This window comes from Panicum virgatum, chromosome 2N (assembly GCF_016808335.1).
Source record: "Panicum virgatum strain AP13 chromosome 2N, P.virgatum_v5, whole genome shotgun sequence".
NCBI lineage: Eukaryota > Viridiplantae > Streptophyta > Magnoliopsida > Poales > Poaceae > Panicum > Panicum virgatum.
This window is the reverse complement of record NC_053146.1, coordinates 44,382,715-44,406,021: the sequence shown is the minus strand read 5'-3', so window position 1 is coordinate 44,406,021 and position 23,307 is coordinate 44,382,715. Positions and strand designations below refer to the sequence as shown.

The 23,307-nt window shown below is 42.1% G+C and overlaps 1 protein-coding gene and 1 pseudogene across 2 annotated transcripts; both read right to left on the bottom strand.

The window, feature by feature from the left end:
* Window positions 1–1,238: 1,238 nt before the first annotated feature.
* Window positions 1,239–17,448, bottom strand: LOC120660627 (transcription initiation factor TFIID subunit 2-like). Of its 2 annotated transcripts, XM_039939226.1 has the most exons (26): window positions 17,097–17,448; window positions 15,826–15,877; window positions 14,924–15,380; window positions 14,684–14,835; window positions 14,529–14,595; window positions 14,123–14,322; window positions 13,826–13,979; window positions 13,017–13,101; window positions 12,836–12,927; window positions 11,891–12,016; window positions 11,755–11,808; window positions 11,446–11,502; window positions 10,846–10,943; window positions 10,414–10,749; window positions 10,234–10,321; window positions 9,271–9,396; window positions 9,141–9,197; window positions 8,268–8,347; window positions 8,111–8,153; window positions 7,286–7,372; window positions 7,020–7,109; window positions 6,405–6,463; window positions 6,229–6,319; window positions 5,796–5,961; window positions 5,542–5,725; window positions 1,239–2,581 (listed from the first exon to the last, which is right to left on the bottom strand). In XM_039939226.1, the coding sequence occupies exons 3-26, from the start codon at window positions 15,317–15,319 to the stop codon at window positions 1,516–1,518; spliced, it is 3,954 nt and encodes a 1,317-aa protein (XP_039795160.1). In that variant the 5' UTR covers window positions 15,320–15,380; window positions 15,826–15,877; window positions 17,097–17,448; the 3' UTR covers window positions 1,239–1,515. The 2 variants fall into 2 exon arrangements, with proteins under 2 accessions (XP_039795160.1, XP_039795159.1); XM_039939225.1 differs by lacking the exon at window positions 15,826–15,877 and having other exon boundaries at window positions 1,316–2,581; window positions 17,097–17,447.
* A 4,391-nt stretch (window positions 17,449–21,839) lies between these two features.
* Window positions 21,840–23,023, bottom strand: LOC120662659 (annotated as a pseudogene).
* Between the last annotated feature and the right edge of the window lie 284 nt (window positions 23,024–23,307).

Here is a 23,307-nt window from a genome sequence, read left to right as displayed (position 1 = left end):
ATAATCATCTGCTAATTATTAATTAATTACTCTCTAACTATCTTCATTAGATTCGTCTCGCGATTTACCGTCCCTCTTACAAAGGACGATGCTATCACGTCGAGCCCGTTCCTAGGGAAGCAGATCAATATATCTGTTATGTAGCTTATCCATTAGACCTATTTAAAGAGGATTCTGTTATTAACATGTTTACTTCCATTATGGGTAACGTATTTGGTTTCAAAGCCCTACGCGCTCTACGTTTGGAGGATCTACAAATTCCCCCTGTTTTATAATTAATACTCCTAATTAGTGTTGTAAAAGTTGCCAAAAAAAACTTGGCCAGAATTTTTTTGGCAACTAAACAGGCCCTAGATATCCAAGAGTCCCAAGTCCTTATGTTCGTTCGAAAGTCCAAACAAGTTGGGAAGGCTTTGCTGTGGGGAAGAAGTTAACTGAAGTCTGAAGATCTAAAGCATTGTATTTGCATCCCATGGACGATGGATCTCAGTTTGCAAGGTACAGGTGGAGCTATACTGGCACACTGTAACGAATCCTAGCGGCAAAGCAGGACAGCGACAACCGCAAACTTTTTCACCAGTGCTCAGTGGATCGAGGAATATCCCAGTGCCAATCAAGCCATGGTCAGTAGCTTTCATTATCCTCCAGCAAGACCAATAAAAAATACAAATCTCAAACTGCAAGTCTCGCTGTTGAATTGCTTGCCAAAACTTCATAATGGATTCTCGGAATATGCAAAAGATTGTTCCTTGATCTTCCGAATAGAGAGTCAAACAAGTAGCCAGGCTGGACCCGTGGTCATCACAGTTCAGATTTTGTTGCAGCTGTAAAGCATGCAGATCACTCTTCAGTGGTTTTTCTTTTTTCAATTGTTTTCAGAGTACAGACCAATGTGGTATCTTGATTTGCAGGCTGCTGCTAGTGGCGCGACCACCAGCAGTCCTTCCTTGATAGGACACCTGCTGCACAATACACACCAAAAGCAAAAGGGAGCGCGAGTCCGCTAAGCAAACTCTAGCGTCAGCTTTACTAGACAGATACAACATCTGAATGACACGGCTTACAGTAACGATTTTATTGGGCAAACTCAGCAGAGAAGATAAAAAATATAGACCAGTCAATCATACTGTAACAAGAGCTTAAACCTCCAGCACATGCTATGGAGCTTAAACAAGCGCAACAACGACAAAAAAAAGGGGGGAATGTTGCCAATACTTCTCAAGCCTGAAAAGAGTGCATCAACAACGACAACTTGAGCATATCGATATTTCCAATCCTAGAACTCATGGAACAAACAAAAGAAAGAAGCAATGGCTACTCATGGACAACCCTAGAACTCGATTTCAATTACCCCAGAAATTACTAGGGCAGCAGCAGTATTCTTTCTTACAGGATACATCAGCCATTAATGAAAAACTGGCTTCTCATGGTACAACCTACAACATACCCACATTTGCCTTGCTGTACAGTAATCCTTACAAATGGTGCCCGCCTGGTCACAATTCTACAGTTAGTTCAACTTTCTTCTGGTTTTCTTATCAAGGGCTTGACTTTGATCTTTATCCTTGGTTTGGCTGCTGTTCGTGCAGTATCTACGGTTGCTTCCTTGCTTGATATTTGGGGTTCAGAGCTTCGCACTACTGCTGGTTCAGCACTTTGTGATGGAGCTGGTTCAGCACTTCGCACCGGAGCTGTTGGCGGCCTTGCTGGCAAAACTTCCTGCAACCCTGAAGGTTTCACTATTTTCTGCTGTTCAGGAGTAGCCTTTCCTTCACCTTCCAGCTGCTTCCTGGCCGACTCTTTCTCCATTTTTTTCTTCTCTTTCTTAAGCCGCTTTTTCTCCAGATACTCTGGATCATCTTTCTTATCTCGTTTTTCATCACGTTTCCGCTTTTTATCTTTCTTGTCTTTTTTCTTCTTCTCTTTTGTTTCCACTCCATTCACAGACTCTGGAGCTTGGTTTCCATCGTAGCTGGTGGAGACTACTTCAAGCTGACTACCAGGCTTGTCTACAACTCCCAAAGGATTAACGGCAGGAGAGAACTGATCCTTGGGAAGGACATCCAGCCTTGAATCAGCAGTACACTGTAGTTCCTTGGAAATCTCATGCCTGTCAATTAGTTTAGCATTGCCAATGCTTGCTGACATCCTTGACTCACGGTCATGACATGAGTTCTGTTCCTCAATGTTATGATTGCTTACATTTAATGGTTCAGTTGCTGCTTCAACCATTGGGGCATCCACTGACATAGAACTACATGGACCCGCTTCATTTTCATTTCTTCCACCATGAGAATGGACTCTGTGGTCAGCATCCGACGCTTTACTGGAAGATGCAGTAAGCTTCACCCTAATTTTGACGACATTCCTTCTTTCACTGCAGTTAGATATATTATCAGCATCTTTAGTGGGTCCAGAGGTAGGTAAGACCTCACGCACACTAGGAGTGCTAGTGGAAGGTTCTTGAGGCCTCGATGGTTGAGGAATCGAGGAATCAGCTTTAGTGTGGTGATCACTACATATGTCCTGGACCACCAGAGGGGGTTCGACAACCTTTGGAACACCAAATAACGTTGGAGACCTGACAATGGAAATATGTCGTTATGAAACAAAAATTAGCACAACAGACTTAAAGAATGGATGCTTGATGACCAAACATCGCATATTTATGACATGGTGGCAATAATTACAGGGACATTTAGTCCTTTTCTTTTTAGTTTGTGATGAAGTAGATCCCAAAGCTGATACTGCTGAAACCCATTTTTTGTCATTTTCTATGTCCCAAGAACATGTCTATCCTGTCACTATCCATACAGGCAGGGGTGCAGACAAGGGCCAGTGCTGCAGCATAGACCCAGACAATGAAATCACCCGTACTGTGTTGCTAGGACCTTGCACAATAAGAGCCTGAAAATTTTTGATAAATGTATTTTCTCACTCCTGCTCTTCGCTTATTGCAGCATCAAAGGATGGCCACAATAAGATTTCAGCTTTTACAATGTATTTGCAAAACTAGAGTTTGCTCTAAATTTGTTGAAACATAGTACCAATTTGTCAAGTTAGCACCCACTTGTCTCATTTGGCTCCACCACTGCTTACAGGGATGCTGGGAACTGACTGAATTAGTAGGAATATCAATGTATAGGTAGTAGGTAATAGAACAGATCCAATAGGGGGAATATTAAGCTTGATGCCTTGATGAAATAGTGCATGAGACAAAAAATCTTGAGTAAAAGAACATGGAGGTTCATGTCCATGTAATTCAAACTGAAATCAGTTTGTACTTTCAAAATACCCTCTCTGATAAGGAACTTTAACTAGCAATATCTATATCAAAGCAGTCCTTCCAATCACAAATATAGGTATTGATTTGTCCTAAGTTTTTTTTAGCTTTGACCATTTCAAAATACTTCCAAGTCCATTAGGGTTCCGATACCCTCTCTGATAAGGAACTTTGACTAGCAATATCTATATCAAAGCAGTCCTTCCAATCAAAAATATAGGTATTGATTTGTCCTAAGTTTTTTGTAGCTTTGACCATCAGTAACTAAAAATTCAAAAAGTTTTGCAGCTTGATACTACTAGATTCATCATAAAATAGAATTTCATTATATAACCTTTTCTATTTAAAACAATACGTTTCTAAAGAAATTATGTCCTAAACAGCTTATATTTATGATTACAGGGAGAATTTATCTTAAATGGAAATAGTTAATCCCTAAAGTTGATAAGTGAAGTTTGGGGTTGTCTGTAAGTAAACATCAACCATTCTAAAAATTTGTTACAAATTATTATACGTGTTGAATTTGGATATTTGAAAATGGTACAGGTAGAATAAATTGTTATTTAATATCACATTGTGATTGCTAACATTGATGAATCAGCTTGAAATGTAGTTTCACAGTAAATATGTTTTATAACTATTTTTGTAATAACATGTACTAGTAAAAGTTGTGTTTGGGGACCATGTTGATGTCCAAAACTTCACTTGTGTTAGAGGGTGTATATATTATGAAAATATTTTTCATGATGAATCTAGTCATGTCAATTAATATAACATTATTGAAATTATTTTTTGTTGTAAACCGGCTGAAACTTGGTCCAATCGTTTTGAAGAGAACTCAGCTTCTGGTACTTGGATACTATTGAGTTGCATGCAATGTTATACAGTCGTCTAGTCGAACCTAGTCGCCATGGCACCGATAAGGCGACTAGTCACGACTAGTCGTCGATCAGGTCGATTAGTCGACCCTAGTCGGTCCTAGTCGTCGCTATAGTCGTCCTATATATCCCACGACATATATGTACATGTATATGTACTTATATACTATATAGCAAGTAGGAACACCACAATGATAGTCAGTTTGGTGACACTTACTTGTGAGATTTGATGTTTGAACTGTCCAGAACTCCATATTCTTGTCCCACACAGTACAGGCTAATGGCTAATGGTGCAAGTTATATAGTTAACCTAACCCTAATGGCTAATGGCTAATGGCTAATGGTGCAAGTTATATAGTTAACCTAACCCTAATGGCTAATGGGCCTAATTGAGCCCAGTACAGGCGGCGGGCTGGAGTGCTGGTCTGCTGGACATCTTTTGGTTTTGGCCTGATCGTCCAAGTAGCTAGTCGGACGACTAATCGCGATTAGGCGACGATTAGTTGGACGATCAGACATCTGATCGACAAAAGCTAGTCGTTTCACTTATCGAAGCCAGCGGAGCGATAAGGTCGACTAATCGCGATTAGTCGGACGACTGTATAACATGGGTTGCATGCACCGAACAGGTCAAACCAAAAGCTTAAGCTGATGGGGAGAGGTGGGCAATTCACTTATATTCCAACACTCCCTCTCATGTGGAGGCTCCCTCAGGCCTCAAATGTGAAATAGGAGCAAGCATCAATTTTTTTTTAATTGCACTAACTAGGATTCGAACTCGAGACCTTCGGCTTTGATACCATATTGAGTTGCATGGACCGACCAGTTCAACCCAAAAGCTTAAGCTGATGGGGAGAGGTGGGCAATTCACTTATATTCCAAGAGATACACTGGCAGCATGTAAGTACTGATGGAAAAAAAAATGCAAACTCTTTTCCTGAATTAGGCCTGATCATATGTCGGGTTGGGTCACTTCGGGTTTCGGGTCAAAAAACATTGGCCCATGCCCGGCCCATGACATGGTCGGGTCGGGTTCGGATCGGGTCGGGTGGGCTCGCAAATTTTTGTGTAATTTTCGGGTTTGATCGGGTTTTTTTGAGTTTCAGGTCAAAAATTTCAGCCCGTACCCGACCCGTCACTTGGTCGGGTCGGGTCGGGTCTGATTTTTTTCATCATTTACACCGTTTTTGACCAGGTTGACCATCTACATGCGTTCAGTGTTTAATTTGGTGACTAGGCCCTAAACTACACGCATACCCTCTTTTTCATTTACACACGCATTTAGGCGAACATTGCTTGTACGTGAACGTCACATGACGCAATAACAAGTAACTAATGGAACAAAAATGATGAATACATGTGAACAGAAAATTTGCTAACCTTCCAGCAGCAACTTGCAATATGCAGAACACATGATGACGAAGAAATACATTATTGTATGCTTTTGCACCAGCAAGCAGGTGAAGAAGACCAATTAGAGTTGTCAAACTTATTTGATCATTAAAGTGGGGAACAGTACTTGCTTGACATAAACGCAAGACATGAACAGCCAACTTCGTCGCTCCTGCAACAAGTGCATGTCAAAAGAAATCAAAGCATGCAAAATAAGCTAAAAAGTACTCCAGCAAGCCAACCTCGCAAAGACTTTTCTTCATCCACATATTTCAAGAACAATAAAAGAGCTGCATCAAGGCCTTTATGGTGCAATTCAAGATCAATAAGAACCTTGCTAGCTTCAATTCGAACTTTCCATGGTTTGTCCATGTTGCGAAAGGGGGAAATTAGTTCAGAAATGCGATCCTGCAATAATGCGAGGTGAATGTGACATGATAAGCATAGCTGCTACTTAGGGATGCAAGTTATATATATTTTGGGTCATTGGGTTGACCCAAAAAGTTGATAAAATGAACAAGAACGACATTATACGTAAATAATATGGGATTAGAAATGAACTAGAGTGGCATGCCATCGTAATTAATTAGCTGACCCAAAAAACACTATTGGGTACCCACTTGCATCCAGTGCTACCGTAGAAGATGTGGGGAATATAGATGGAATCTTTCTTACAAGGCATATGGAAGATGACACCCTCCTTGCTATTCGTGCAAGGGTACGAATGCAGCTGACAGTCAAGACCCCATTGTAACCAGGCATAAAGCTGCACAAAGGTTTTAAGGCACATCATTACCAACTTTCCGAACAAGACATGTAAATATAACACTGTTGGGGGAAGTTCCACAAACTTGTCAAATTGCAAGAGACGATCAATTCGCTTGAGTAGAGAGGATAGGAAGCCCATGCCCTGTGGAAAAGCTTGAGGTTATTTTTGTACAGTCATCAGTATCTTGAATGAAATTTGTGAACAGCATTAAAACAGCAGCTGGCAACATTTCAAAGGCATGAGTGGTAAACCCCCAAAAATATCTGGTTATATTCCATTTTCTGTGGCGATAAAAGCAGAAGTGTGAAACAACATTTGCTCTGCTTTGATTGGAATCATTGGGTCTGGATGGAATCCACTTTATCAGTTTGGATTGCACTAATGTCATGCAGACAAATCTCCAGTGTAAATTTCCACAGGATTGAACAAATAAAGCACTAGATTTATAATAAAGCATTAGATTTACAATACCAGTTAACAGGTGTACAAAACAATACAGTATGTCCTATATAGTAAACCAAACTCTATCTGGAACAGATTAGCTTAATTCCATGAAAGTGAACACACATTTTTATAACTAATCATTTTTTTTATCTTACCAAGCATACAAGCAAAATTTTCATGAAATGATTTGTCGAAATGTGTATAAAATTAAATATAAGTCATACTTTATTAGATGATATGCATCCATACAAACCTGTTGGCCTAATTCCAGTTCGCCTATTGCCTGTACCATTGCAGATAGCCAGTACACATCAGAGTAAATATTTCCGTTGTTATCATTGTACTGAAAATGGGTCATACAAAAACATGTGACCATTAGAGAATTATGAAAGTAATATGCATATAATCATGAATGATGAACAATAATTACTCAATGATTTTATGAAAAATAAAATTAATATGGTTACTGGATCATAGATGAACATTTAAGTAAAATGAAAACCAGAAAGCTGCAGCAACCTTCAGGAGCTGAAGAATAAACTCAATGGCACCCCTTGGGCTATTCTTGTCTGATGATCTAACAAGAGCTACCGCATGGGGGATCGCCTAATAAAAAGAACATAAAAACATTAAATGTCATCACATATTGTATGCTACAAACAACAATAGCTTAGGAAACCACAATAACTAAACTATCAGCACGATCAGCAGCAACCAAATTTAAAATGTTCAAGTATACTTTTGCAAACAATGAAATGCTCGAACATATGGTTGAGGGAACCCCAAAAAATATTGATTTCCCTGTATAATCAGATTTGGACATTCTCTTGGTCAAACATTACCATTTTCCCAAGGAAAAAAAAACAAAGCCCATGAACAAGCCACATTTCGAATTACATCAAGAGATAAATGAACATCAAATGTTGTATCTCAATTGGACTGTCATATAATAGATTATATAAGATGACTATGCATTGCATCAACAGATAAAGAGTTTGCGCTGCTACAATCAAGGTAGATAAATATCTCATACATTTGACCATACAGTTTGCTATGTGGTCGGATATGCGCATTTTTTAATGTCAAGACATTAACAAATGGGTTTGTTATCTTAAGTCTTTCATTTCTTATTGAGAATAATGACAACGTAAAGAAAGGTAAACGAATTCTAACATTGCATACCGTTATTATATTGCCCAAAACAGCTCTATATTATTTTATTGAAATGTGCATGACAAACTAATATACATAGTTCCAGATACCAGAAATGTTTTAAATACTGCTCTGCATCGCATTATTTTGCCATGAATACTCACAAAACAATTCCTACCTCAAAAGCATTACCTCAAGAACAAAGTACTCTGGGATATCATGGAAGTCGTTCGGCCTATCAGTAAAACAGAACAATACTTAATTAACCTTAAGTGCAAAAAAAAGGGAACAACTATACATGATAACTGCTGATAGGGAAAAAAAAGTTATGCATAGTGCCGATTTTGACCTGGGCATTCCAATATCTGCATCAAAGCGGCGGCTTTTATAAAACTTAACCAGATGAAGCAACCCAGCTAAATCAGTTGCCTGAACGAAGCAAAATAAACTCATGTAAGATACTTGTGAAAAATCAGACGCATCCAAACAAGATTCCTAGAACAAATGGGAAAGAACTACATTATTTCCCGTTTTGCTGCTGAGCAGTGTAAAACAAATGCATATATCACAACATGAAATGTATAAAGTAATGTATGATAAGATGTTTCAGTACTTTCAATTAATGGCTCGTTTATGTAACCATTCACGGCCAATCTACATTGCTTGCAGGAGCAAGGAGAACTTCCTGGCGCATTCTAATTTCATTTTCATTGTTAATTTTATTATTTTCTTTAGACTATATCACTCCCACCTACAACTTTTATCTGAAATACATTCTCATCTGATTCTTTTTCTTTGATTTTCATCACATCTTTAAGAGCTCACTATAAAAAATACATCAATTCTTGAAATGAAGAAGTATGCAGAAGCTACTTTTTTGGACTATAACATGAATCTTAAAACCCATATAACCCTATATTACAGCACATTCATTAACAAATACAAACCCATAAATGTGTAAACTTTGGTTTTCAAATATCTCGAAATAGAATTGTCACTGAATCTGTAAAGCAAATATATGACTGACAAAGAGTAGCAAACATTACAGAAGCATAGCGGTGTCAATTAGTGACCCTTAGGTGAACCTCCAACCCTCTTTAGTTCAAAATTTTGTACTACTTCTCCAAAATCAAATCTCATTTTGGAAAAATTAGTACAAAATTTTAGAGAGGGTTGGAGGTTGACCTAAGGGTCACCAATTTGCACCCCTACAGTAGCATACCTCAGATGCTGTAACTGCTAATGCATATGCCGCTTCAACTCTAACTCTCCAGAAGGCCTGCATTTAACTAATCTGTTACATAACATTGAAATATAAGAATTCAAGAAACAGGTTTGGGAACTTGAAATACCTTTGTGTCATTTAGGAAATTATTGAGGGCATTAATCACAGCAGAAGAAAGCTGAGGTAATTTCTCCAGGACAGATATTGCCTGTGATTGTGATATAACATCTTTGTCTTTCTCCAATTGATTGATCTGCCAGATGGTTCAAAATTTGAAATAAGAAAGGGAGAAAAAAAACAGCATACACTTATTGATCCTAACACCATATTCAATTGATCGATAATGTTATGCTGTATCCAAAGCTTAAACTACTGGCACAAATCCAATATGCATCACACTGAAAAGTTTTGAGGGAGAAAGGAAATGCACAAGCTAGTTTACTTATCAAAATCTTATTTTGGCAACTTCCATCACTTTATGGACAGTTATCCTAATCTAACACCTACTTCACCAGATAATAAATACTTTGAACTGACTAATGGACATATGATGCATCTGTTTGAATCACCAAGGAAGCACCACCATCAGTAGATATGTCTATCTAAAAATCTTAAAGATAGAAAGGCACCCATGTCCTGGTAACACTTCACAAGATGTGATATGTACCAGAGGCTGCACATGTGATGCATTAGCACTTATCAAGTAGTCAAGAGGCAAGCTCATACGTGGAAATACCTTCAAGAAATAGGTATAAAGGGTCAGAGTCACACAGGAAAGAGTCTGACAGCGTGACTTAGTGACTCTCCTTTGATACCTAAAACACTACACACACCAGCACATCTCGTAGCTGGATCTTCACTATTAAGTGCCAACACAATGAATTTGGGAAATATCATCATATATTCAAAGAGAGAGGACTTCTCTCATGGTTAAACATCTTAAATCACCAACCACAGAAATTCTTCAGCGTCAACTTACTCCATGTGTGCAGTACAATAATCAATAATAATTTAATTATCAATTTTAAACAGATGAAACACAGGAGTCCCTTTTTATCAACAAATATTAAGTTTATATGGTGATACGCACCCACATCTGAACGGGCTGGTGAAAATGGATCGCAGCAAGATATTCCATTTCTGGGTCTACTCTAATCCATTGTAAAGGCGAATCGATGCTGCATAAATCAGCAATGTATGTGAGATATCAGGAAAAATGGGTGAGAAAGAGTAAATAACAGATGAAAAAGGCAGATTTGTGAAAATAGACCTTGTGCGGTTCTCTTGAGTAGAGACATCTATGTTGTCGTCAGAACCATCAAATTTGGTGCTTTTTTTCGATTTCCAAACACGCTTAGCTGCTAGTTTGGAATGGCACTGTATTTCAACCACCTGCAAAGCTTCACCAGCCATTGGGAGAACTGGATGATCGTATGCCCCATCAGTTTCATGAACCCGTACACTCATCATTCCTGGCCATCCAGCATCACCTTCTCGAGTGTCACCATTGGTATGACTATCAGAATCAGGTGTAGCTTTTGCGGTGCAACCCCTTGAAACGGCTAATTCAATCATATTCCGTTTTTTGCTATATGAGATACCCAATCTTCCAAGAAGAATGATATGTAATTAAGTACAAGGAGATAACGAATAAAGAAATGTTGAAATTGGAAACATTCAAACAACAAATAAGGTCATTCACCTCATAACCGGACATCCACAAGACTCGACCCACCGTGGAAAGAATTCCTTTAGGAATGGGCGTTCGAGGTTACCAACCTTATTTGCAAGATGTCTGAACTGAATAAGAGGAAGTAAAAGAATAAATCCGAGTCCGGGTGAAGTATGATTTTGCTGCTAAATTCATATTACATGTTTATTTGTCAATAACATGAGTGTGGAAAGGGATAGAAATAATTTATATACTGAGTGCAGAAATATCCCACATTATAATGTAACATCATCATAAGCAAGACCACATACCATATTCCTCAGCATATGCTGCTACTGTGCTTGGGCTCAGTATACTGTAAAAGCAGCACTACCCCAAAATGCAAGTTCTTACTTTGATTGCATATCTAAGTTTTTTAGCCTTAAAAAGTTTTTAGAGAATATAGGTCCTACAACTCTCGGGTATATTTATTTATTTCATCCTATTCTACCCTTGCTAAATTTATGTTCATATATATTCTCATCAGCAAGTGAGGCTACCAAAAAGGTAAAGGGATGGGAAAGATATGTAGATACATGCTATGAAATTGACCAAAATAACATCATAGAGCCAACTGCCAATTTGTTATACCTCTTTCGTACTAAGTGTTCTCGAGGCACGATTTGGGGTCACTATCAACTGCAAAATCTGAAATTGGGATCGTTATCAGTCTATCAGAAGCTATATAACTATATTCTAACTAAAAACAATAAAAGAATCCTCAACTGTGGATATAGATAAAATAAAAGTTGCAGAAAGGATTAGTATCAGAAACTCAGTAATTCCTATCATGGATAATTATGTACTTCTCGTAATCAACACAGTGTTTAGTCAAAGCGCTCCAATTATGTACACAAACATTAACAATAGTGCAAACAGCGGTACTAAAGATGCAAATACCTTCCGAAAGGAGTCTGGCCCCATCTGCTTCTCCAACATTTGAAGAACAGCTACCTGTTCAAAATTCAGAAAAGAAAACAAATTGAGAGAACAATATGTATAAGCAGATTTTATAGTTCAAATGCTCAAAACTTACTGCCTTCAATGAACGAACTTTCCCATATGAACCAATTGTTTGAGTTCCATATAGATCACTTGAAGCAGCAGGAGAGCTCAAAGCAGTTGCACCACTAACATCAGACTCACAAACGGTGATGTTAGCCTGTTACAAATCCAAAACAAAAGTTAATAATGCTACCGAATGATCATGTTAGTTGAATGAACATATAAATGCATGGCTGAAGGAACAATTGCAGCACCGAAGCCATAAATCCAATCCTGAACAAATGTATGAATGTTTTTCCCCTTCCAAACAATGTGTAATTGAAGAGCAGGCATGGAAACCTATTTCAAGAACTGAAGGTCCAAATTCTATTTTAACTATCACAGATTAAATGACCATACAAGGATAGATTAAAAAAATTAACAAAACATGTGCTGAACTCAAACAATTCTGATAACAATGAGATCACAGAGACCTAGCACCTTTTTCATTGTTAGCAGTACACCGATTTAGTATACTCCAGCCTTCCTTTGTAGGAAAATTTGCTGGGAAAATGAGACATCTGTATCCTCATTTCTCAGATTCAACTATGAGAAATTTTCAGGTTTTTGACTAAACAAGTAGTCAAGTACAAACAATTTTGATTTCATTTCTAATACATATGATAAATCTATAGGACCCCATTGCAGAACCTAAGTTTGACTGTTTGAGTCCTCTTCTAGATGAATTTGGGTGCCTATTTCTTATTTACAATGCCCACCTATTTCCTCCTAGGTTGGTTGAAATTTTTAAACATTTTTTTCTCGAACAAGTTTCTTAAAGATTGAAGGATCCCATTGAATTAGGTCTGAAACACAAGTATGAAAAAATTTAATTTCATTTTAAAGTATAATATAACAAACCTAAGGGATCCCCCATAAAATCATATACCACAGTTGTAAGAAATGCATAATATGTGCTTTTAGCAAGAACACCAACCTTGAAGCGCCTATACCGTGCCTCATTATTCCCAAGGAAAAGCTTGATAAATATCTCAGTAAGAAAACCAGCCAAACCATCCAATAGCCATTCTGCTCCAGCAGGAAATTATTTGTCAACAATGTTTTATTATGTAATAATAAGTAATAACTACATAAATTAACAGGTAGAGATGAATTACCGTCATTGGGCTCCTCTGCACTTGTGTATATTCCAAACCATTGCTTTGCAAGGGCATAAGCTAGTTTGATTCTTGTGCCAATTATCTGAACTATTTTACAAGTTAGTCACGACATTGAAGTTATAACTAGCAATAAATGTTAATCAAAATGTGTTCTAAAAGGATACTAAAAAATGATGAACTATAGGACATGAAGCAAAACTGCAATACTGGAACGCATGTTTATATAGCATTATCAAGGCTCACCAATTAAGTGGATAAAAAAGTAAACAAGGTATTATCCCAAGTAAAGAAAAAGTAATAGTAGCAGTGGGTCATGGTTCAGGCACATGAATTGCAGATTTTCACATGCTCCTATCCAAGGATGACAGGTTCACAAAGCAATATATTCAGCAAAAATTAAAAAAAAAATATAAGGCACCCAAACATGCAGTGCACATATAGTTTCTCATAAACATATTTACTGTCATCTTCTGGAGGTGCCAAGCGAATTGATCGAATTAACAAGCATGAAATGTCATACAGGGAAGTACACCAGTTGCAATTAGTTGGAACAAAAAAAAACTGATGTAACGAGAGCTTGCACTATCAGCAGAAGTTATGCATTATTGCATTGTTTACTAATGTTACATGCTCTTACTAGCAAGAAGGGGCGAAGAAAACAGGAAAATAGCTCAATGGAGAATTATCACAATCGATAAGTAGGCTCTAATAGTAAACACATAAACATTCACATCTCGTGAAAGAGTGAAGTGCCAAATTGTTGGTCAAGCTGAGAGGGAAGTAAAATAAGGGAGACACACACGCACCTGATCTATAACCTTCTCATCATGCAAGATATCTGAACTGAATATGCATGTGGAGGCTCCTAAGCTTGTTGGTAACACTGTCATTTCAGGAGGGAGAAAAATCTGCTTGTACAAACCTAAGGGAAATGGTGTAGCAAGATAGTCTTCATAACAGCTGCAAAAATGACAATATAAGGAACAGTTATGAGTTATCACTAAAGCGCAAATTTTGAAATCAGTAAAAACAGGAGCTTGTTGAGATACTAGTGAAATCAACACTGAACTAAGCATTTTTCACATTGTTTGTTTGGTTAGCACCTGTATGCATCGTGGAAAAATGTGATTGTATTCCGAAGCTTTGACAAAGCAGGGGATAAACATATGTGTGAGACACTTATGTCATTGCTGTCAGGAAGAACTTCAAGTGGCCCAACAACCAAGGATATCCAATGTGCACTAACTGGAGTGTTCAACTTATACACATAAGTTTTTTTTGTAGGATCTTCCTTGCTTAAGACCTGCATTATGTAGCACAAGCAGAATGTGAACGAGGAAGACCTAAGATCATGAAATGAAAGAGTACAAAAGGAGATCATCACGTAACACTCACAAAGAAACATTTGCTAACAATCTGTAGCAAGTTATTAGTTCTTGTTCCAAAACAAGGAAATCAATGAGTATTTTGCCTCTAGACCACCATTGTCAATCAAGACTGAATGCATACCTGGTAAAGTAAGTCACCATTGCTGACAGCAATTAAATCCATGCTAACTGTAAACTCTAGGTCAAATCTGGGTATTATATAAAAAGAATTATTAACATGCAAAAGAAAATATAATGCCAAGATTTGCAAGCAGGGAGGAAATAAAATTTACTTACGGACAGCGTTGTGTAGTGCTATCAATGCAAGGAAACCAACAATGTGCCCGTCTTATCTGACTGCTGCTATACAGAACATTGCCGACGAAGTGGATGCCAGTTTCAGCCTTCTCCAAAATATAATCTATGTGAACCAGCTTTATGTTCTTCACCTATAATTTATTGCAATGAGGTATCATGTCTCCGCATATCCACATATGTAAATAGCTGGTAAATAATGTTTGTTAATGTTCATTCTACCTTTTCAGTTTCAGTTTCAATTCCGTTTTCCTTGCCCTTCCCATTTCCGTTTTCCTTTTCCTTTTGCTCTTCCATTGCAGAACCATTGCAGCCATTAACAATTTGATCAGGCTTCAAACCATGTTCTTCAAGCCTTCCACTATTTTCTTCATGCTTTTCACTGTTTTCTTCTAACTGTTGCTCAGTTATCGACTTAACTGATCTCTCATATGATACAATAAGATTTGGTACAGCTTCTCGATTTAAAGCCGAAGTATATGTTGAGCATGCTGCATCAGCAGCAGTCTTCAAACATGATATTAAAGACCAATTTGGTTGATCACCTTCATTTTTCCAATGAGGGGAATAGTCAAACTCAGCAGTTTCACCATCCACAAGAATACTCCTGATTGTCATATTATCAGCATGTAGAGCAAATGTGTCGTTATCGGCTAGAAGAACTTTTATCTCGGTGTACCTTAATGAATAGACCAAAAACATGTTCTGTCAGCTTCCCGCAAAGTCATTTTGTCAGCATGCACAGCAAAGTTCATCCAGACTGGTCTCCAATATTATTTGATTTATACCTTAAACTTGGTTCCCTACGGTTATGATGACTTGACCCTCTATTGTTACAATCAGACAAGAATGAGTAATACATTGAAAAATAACTAATATATCAAGAAAAATGCAGGTAGTACATGTACATAAATGCAATTCATCGAAAGAACAGTTCCTCTTTGTTCGGGCTCCCACCGGCTCCGGCTCCACACTATAGTGCCACTATAGCATGGAGCTGGGGGAGCCAGAACAACTGGCTCCGGCTGTGTCAGTGAGAGAGGGGAGGGGACAGAAAAATGGATTTGATGAACAGTATCACTACAGTGATTTGTGGAGGGAGCCAGAGTCGGCCGAAGCCCTACCAAATGAGCTCCTATTATGTTCCACGTCCAGATTGTGCAGTTATTACCGAACCTAGCATTAAAAAATCAGTGAATAAATTCTTCTGCGACAGGCCTGGAAGAATATTCACAACAACAGCAACTTCCTCATGGTGTCAGCCAGACAGCTATTACCAACTATGGTAGTTATAAACGGCTACAGTGCACTTTCAATGTGAACAAAATCATTATTCCCCCAACCCATTTACTGAGCCCATATGATATTTTCTCAACAATAACTATAAGGAATTATATGCATTGTTTCTGACAAATAAGCAAGACCAAACATGCATGTTTTTTTAAATTTTTCAATACAGTAGCTTAGAGAAAATGCAATCCCTGTACCTGGACTGCACAAATCGAGTGAACTCGTTTCAAACAGGAAAGTTAATGGTGTCTTCCATGAACATGTTGAACCATGGAGACACATTTTATAGTTATGAAAACAAAGCAATAATACTTCAAAAAATCAAATGTGGTACATATAGCGGACTACATTGGTTACCAGATGCAACACAGCTGCAAATGACCTTGCATTCGCTCAACTTCAATAGTGATAACTTAAACCATAATTTACACATTGCAGCTCATGGTTTTGCAGGACAATGGAGACAGCTCATGGTGCACACGATCATAATTTTGCTCTTTCAGCAACGTCCTAGAGACAGCTCATGGTGCACACGATCATAATTTTGCTCTTTCGGCAGCGTCCTAGTAATTAGTGCCCTCTATTACATGAATCTAGTATAGAAATATGCTGAGGAACTGTCACAACATGAAGTATCATAAGACGCATGGTTTATTTCGTGGATGCAATTGACAGAATTTTTACATTAGGTGCAATTCCGCGAATAATGGGCAACCAAGCACAAGTAGAAGAGAAAAGCTGGATACATTATTAAGCAATCACATTACCCAGTTCACTACTCGGGCAGCTGCATTAACTTCAAATAATACCCGGCAATCACATTGCACTATCAAAATCTGACAACTCCGATTTTTGAAAGCAGTCAAATAGAACCATAGTATCTTACAAATCGATCGAAGCGTTTTTTAACTCCAATACACCCAGACGCTAGCAAAGTATGTGCCCTCCTCCACCGCAAACTCCAAACCCTAATCCTCGCGCCTCAACCCGGCCCCCGCTAAGCAACCGCGAAGAGCAGCTAAACCCGCACAAAACGTCAGGGCACGCGCACCAGGAGAGGGGATCGCAGCTATTTCGGCACATTTAAAGCTGCGGCGCGGCTCACCCGTAGATCAGCTGGTTCTCCACGTCGATGGAGACGCAGAGCTTCTGGTGGAGCACGGTGGCGCCTCCACCTGCACCGCCACCATCACCCTTTTGCTTCCTCGCCTTTGCCATCCCCGAAGCTCCGCCACGCTTCTCCTCCTCCTGCGCTAGGGTTTGGAAGCTTCTATTTGGGGGTTGGTCGGAGACCCGTGGGGCTCAGTGAGGCGGAGCCGCGGAGGTGGTGTTGAGGTACGCCACGTCATCCCGCGGCTGGGCTCTGAGACGGGAGAGGAGGAGCCGGGGGGCGGTTCTTATAGGCCGGGGATGGGCGTCTGCGCGAGCGCTCGCCGGCGCTCGAGCCCGTCGCGGCTCAGATCTTTCGCCGCCCCGGCGAAGGGGTTCTGTGTGGACCCGGTCCACGGGGTCGAGGTGGGGACGGGAGCCTCGGCGCGCGTGAATGACTGACTGGGCGGGGCTGTGTCTTTGTGGTCTATGGACTGGGTTTATCCTAGGTTGCGGTAGAAGGCCCTCTTTTCCTTTTTTTGATAGTACGTATTTGTATTACTCAGATATGGAAAACGTACAGATACAGATCCGTATATACAGGTTACAAGGGTAGCTGAACCAGCCAAACAACACAAAGGACCTTAAACAAAGAAGAATAAACAAACAAGTCTCTAGATCCTGACTCTGCTTCGGTCGACATCGTCGTCGCCGGCCATCACTGACGGAGAAGAAGCCAAACACCACCGTGAGCTACAGAGATCCCATCGCACTTGACTTTGGTTGGAGTCGCAGTAGAAGAAGTCATCGGCTGTCGCACGTCGACCGGGGCCTCGCCCCAAACCCCAGCAACTCCTGGATCTGCCACCATCGATGATCGCCGCCGCCGAGGAAAGAAAGAAGCAGATCCAGCCACCAAGCGACCACAGCACCCGCAGCCAACCCTGCACCCTAGAAAAGGAAGGCCAGCGGTTTCCCCACCAGCTAGTGAGGAGGACTTACCGGCCACAAGCTCCTATACGCAACTCGCCGACCCCACCGCCAACGCCGGAGCAAGGCGCCCCCGGGCGAGGAAGAGACCGCGAGAACTTATTCCCCAGCACCGCCGACGTCGCCCAGAAAGACCAGCCACAGAGGAACTACCTCCCGGCTAACGCTAGCTCCACTGACACCCACCGCCGGCGAGCACAACCTAAGACTATGTAGATATCTAGCTATCATATATACATCCGCGCGTCGATTCCCCGGCCATCCTCCCTCTCCGGTGCCTAACGGCCGCCGGAGAGGAAAGAGGCCGGCGGAATCGCCGCTGGAAACGCACTCCGCCTCCTTATCGCCCCCAAGCAACTGTAGCAGGGGAAAAGGAAGGAAGAAGCAAGTTGGAACTATGTCCTTTATACGCGCATTAATTGGATAAGGCTTTTTGGCCCAGTAAACAATTGGCTATATGGGCTCTAAGGTGACCCTAGCGAGCTTTTCAAAAAAAAAAAGGAAGTGACCCTAGCCAGCCTTGTTAGCCAAACGGGCTGTTAAATGCCATATGCTTTTCAATTAGAGAAAATTTGGCCCAGTAAAGGATTGGTCATATGGGCTTTTAAAGTGATCATAGCCATCCTTATTAGCCAAATGGGCTAATGGGCTGTTAGATGCCATTGGTTTTTGAATTAGCGGGGGACTGTAAAATTTTATGCATCTTCCATTAGATTTTTCATAAATATATCTTCCAATTCTGAGATTTGTACGATGTATAGGAATATAGGATTGCATCTGCAGCGGGCAGCAGCGTGCCGGAACGGAGCCGAGCAGGCAAACAGCCTATGGTAGGCACGTGTCACTCACAACATCAGTGGAGGGACTTGGTTGGAAAGCTAAACAAGTCCCTATCTTCAAATATCTTTGTTCTTAAAGCATAAATCGAAATTAGAATACCAGAATATTCTTTGAAATTAATGGATCCAATATGTTATTTTATTTTTCATTTTAAATTTCAACATTCAATATATCGTCTGGACATTTTAAATAGGTCATTTCAAAATATATAGTATACTTTGGTGCAACCAGGTACGCTGCTTGTACATCGTCAAAATCACTATCCATGTGTTGTAAATGCTAGTTTTTTCACCATATGGATTCATTCCCTCTATACTCAATGCAAACCGTACATTCCAAGTCATTTCTAAATTTCAAATAATACTTCCCTTAAAACTTCTTCCACTGGCGAGCATCAGCTGGGTGTCAAAACTTTCCGTCACCCTTCTTGTGCTTATCTGAATCCCAGCATCGCATCAGTTCAGCATCTTTTGGGTTCGAGAAGGAACGCCTCAAGCAATCGGAAACTGGAAGGTACCATATGACCATGGTATGAATTTTGTTCTACTTCAAATGCCAAAAGTAATATCTGCTGGCTCAACAGAGGCAACATTATCTTTGCACCTTTCCTCTTTCTTTTATTCCCATCGGTTACACCTTGATTATTGCCACCACTTTAACCGGTATTGTTTTTTATCGACTTGCAAAACATATAGAGCATTTGTCCAAATTTTAAAGATCTTCATTTGTTGATAACATACTTCATATCAACAGGAACAATTTCAAAGAGAAGTATTATTAAGTGTGATGTACTACCAAGAATGGAAATTTTGGCGAATCACAACCTGGCTCGAGGAGGGATTTTCTAATCAGCGCGCGCCAGGAGGCTTCCCAACAATAGATTTCAGACACCCCCACCCCCCGTGCCGCCGCCGCCAGCCTCTACTAAGACATTCTACACCTTTCCCTTTTAGGAAACACATACCCGATTTTTTGGGATTTCATTCTCTTTCGGGATTTTATGTTTGATTGGCGATAAAACTACAGTTCAAACAAACTTTGGAAACAAAAACTTTGCAAAAAAAGGTTTACATAACGAAATTTGAAGCACAAGTTTGTAAAAATTTGTCTAACAAAATTTTGAAGCAAAAGTTTGTACACAAAATAATGAGTTACATAATTTGAAGCAAAAGTTTGTATAGAAAGTTATTGCGTAAAATATTTTGAAGCAATAATTTGTACAAACAAATTGTGTAACAAAACTTCCACACACAAAATTTGTACGACAAAAATTGGAAAACAAAATCAAAGAGAAGAGACAAGCCATTACCAAATAAAATTTAAGACACCAAAATGTATCAATTTTGTACAACAGATCTTGTGCGAAAAAATTTTGTGCAACAAAACTTGTGTAACAAAATTTGTACAACAAAATTTTGGAGCTGAGCTCTGCGAGCTCCGCGCAAGCCCTCGATGAACGCTAGGATCCACCATTGCCACCATCCCCACCACCTCGCTTTTTTCTATGTGTTGGTGTTCTATATGACCGACATAAGACTCGACTTGTTAGATATTATGGAGGTTTAGTGAGCACCATGCCGAATTTCTCTACCATTTTCTTCTTTTTCACTTTAGCCAATATGAGTTTACCCGGCACCAGCAGCTTTATGGGGGAATTTCTAATCTTAGTAGGAGCTTTACACCTTGCAAGCTGTTTCTCGCAGTCTCCCCACCGGCCCATTGAGAGTTGTTCGCCACCAAACTCCATCGCCGCTCGGAGCTGCAGACCACTAGGCTTCAAGCATGAGCATCATCGAGACGTTACCTCGCTCAGATCTACATAGCTAGGGTGAGAAAAATACAAAAAAAATAGAACAGCACGCTACCGTGCGTGCGAGCTCCGACCACCGCTCACTGTGGGGGCCGTCACTGCTGACTGCCGCTTGCATCTGAGGGGGAGTAATAGCATCTCCAGCAGATTGCTCATATTAATCCTCAATATTAAAAAAAACTACTATTTGAGATATTTTAGAGATTAGAGAGAGCTCCAACAAATTACCAATAACTTCCTCAATACCAAAAACTTTTAAGCAATTGTCAAAATCCGATCTCATCTCCCCTAGATGTAGGGGGAGAAGCAAGCTCACCCTATCGGCGGTTGGCTTCGCGCCGGATTTTTCCGCTCGTCCGGCGTCGTCGTTCCCCCGGCCATACGTCGCTCCTCCGCCCTCAGCCCAGCGCCATTGCTCCGCTCGCCCGGCGCGGTTGCTCCGCGGGCCGTGCGACCCAGCCTCCGGCGGCGCCGCCCGCCAAGGGCCTGACGGCGCCGCCCTGCGCTGGCGATGAAGCGCAGGCCGCCCCTGCCACCGGCCGCGCCCTGCCCCGTCTCGCCTCGCGCCGGCGCGCCCGTGCCTCGCCACCGGCAACACACTCTTGCTGGCCGCCCGCCGAACATAGAGCCCAGCTGCTCGGTCCAAATCCTACATCCACGATGAGCTTTGTTTCGATTCATTCTACAGTCAAGTTCCTCACCTCTTTGCATTCCTCTCAGTTTGCTCCTTGCTATGAATCTCAGGCCGCATGAGCCAGAATCAAAGTTCTTCCTGCCACCCACGCCTCCATCTCCATTAGCACGCATCCGTGCTCCACCAAGCAAAGCAAGCCAGCAGTTGTATCTTCTTTAAATCCAGTACCATCGAAGCTTGCCCCCCCTTCAATTCCAACACAAGCAGCTCCTCTCCCACAAGCAGCTCCTCTCCAAGCGCTTGTCTCCGACGCGGCGTCGCAGCAGTGTGGAGAGCGCAGAGCGCCGTGTGGAGGAGAGGCGAGAATGGGGAAAGAATCCAGGCGCTGACAGATGGGTCCTACGATTCAGGAGAGATATGAGATTGAGTGTTTTGGTAGTCTGTTGGAGAAGATGTCAAAAAAGCACGCTGCCGATTTTTAGGTACTAAGATTTTGGTAATCTGCTGGAGATGTTCTAACGGAGCAAAGAGAAAAAAAAATAAGGGAAAAAGAATGGAGAGAGATTGTGTGTGTCAACCGGAGGGAAGAAGGTTTATCGTTTCGCCGCTGAAAAATATAGGGTAAAGTCTGATTTACAATCCTAAACTTTCACGATCGTCCTATTTTCAACCCGGAACTCCTAAACCAGACATCCTACACCCTTGAACTAACGAAACCGTGCAAATTGCCCCCCTAAACCGAATCCACCCCCGTTTTCAGCCACGTCACCCGTCCACGTGACGCCAGTCGCCACGTCAGCTACCATATCCTCTCTCTTTCTCTCACAGAGGTGGCCACCACCTCTCCTCTATCTTCTCGTTGCCGTCGCGGCGGGGGCGGAGGCGCGCGCCATGGCCTCTGCGAGCTCGAGCTCCGCCGGCGCGGCCGGCGCGCGCGAGCTCCGCGTGGCAAGGAGGTGGCGGCGGTGGGCCAGATCTGGCCGCCGCGCCCGACCGTCTCCGGGGCACGGGCCGGCGAGCCAGCTCCGCCACGCCTGGCCGCCGGCAGCACGCGGGCTGGCGAGCCAGCCCCGCTGCGTCCCGCGGCCGGCACGCGAGCCAGCTCTTCATCTGCGTCGGCGGGCAACGACAGGCGATACTCCCTGCTGCGGTGGTCGAACTCGACGCGCGGTGAGGCACGCGGCTTGAAGAGCCCCGCCTGGTGGTGCCGAGAGGCAGCCCCGTGGGGAGGCCCCTGGTTGCGCGGCCCCACGCGACGAGGAAGTTGCTGGTGGCGTGGCCGTCGGCGGCGACATGGTTGGACGTGAAGCCCACGGCGAGGGAGCCGCAGCGGAACCTGGTGAGCTGCAGGCGCACCACCTCTTGGAGGTCCCCCTCGAGGTCCGGGTGCAGGCGCAGCAGCTCCGGGGTGGGCTTGGCGGACGCCATGACCACGAGGTCGGCGTCCACGGCTGCCTCCATGAAGTGCGCAGCGGTCGTTGAGCAGCAGGGCCGGGGTGCCGTCGGGGGCCTCACCCAGCTGCCCCGCGAAGGCGCGGTACTCGGCCAGCACCGCAGCGAGCCCCTTCTCGACGGCCGCCATGGATGGCGCCGGCGGCGGGAACGCGTAGATGATGGCCGCGAGCTCGAGCTCGGCTCCGGTGCGGCGGCTCGCACCTCCATCCTCCATTCCTCCCTCCTCCCTCCCCCTCCCGCGGCTCGCGCACGCCGGGTGTGGTGGAGCTCGAGCTCGCGAAGGCCATGGCGTGCGCTGCCCCCTCCTCTTTCCTCCTCCCTCCACGTATTCGGATGACTGGGCAAGTACCGCCACGTCGGATGGTGACGTGGTCCAAACCGGGCTGGATTGAGCTTAAGGGGGTAATGTGAACAGTTTGGTTAGTTCCAGGGTGTGGGATAACTGGTTTCGTAGTTCAGGGTTCAAAATCGGGCGATCGTGATAGTTCAAGGTCCAAA

Coding starts and splice junctions, on each gene's coding strand:
- LOC120660627 (XM_039939225.1), bottom strand. CDS start 17,209: ATGGCAAAGGCGAGGAAGCAAAAGGGTGATGGTGGCGGTGCAGGTGGA. Junction 7,110..7,285: donor TTATTCTTCAGCTCCTGAAG/GTTGCTGCAGCT, acceptor ACCCATTTTCAG/TACAATGATAACAACGGAAA. Junction 5,962..6,228: donor TGTCATCTTCCATATGCCTT/GTAAGAAAGATT, acceptor GCATTATTGCAG/GATCGCATTTCTGAACTAAT.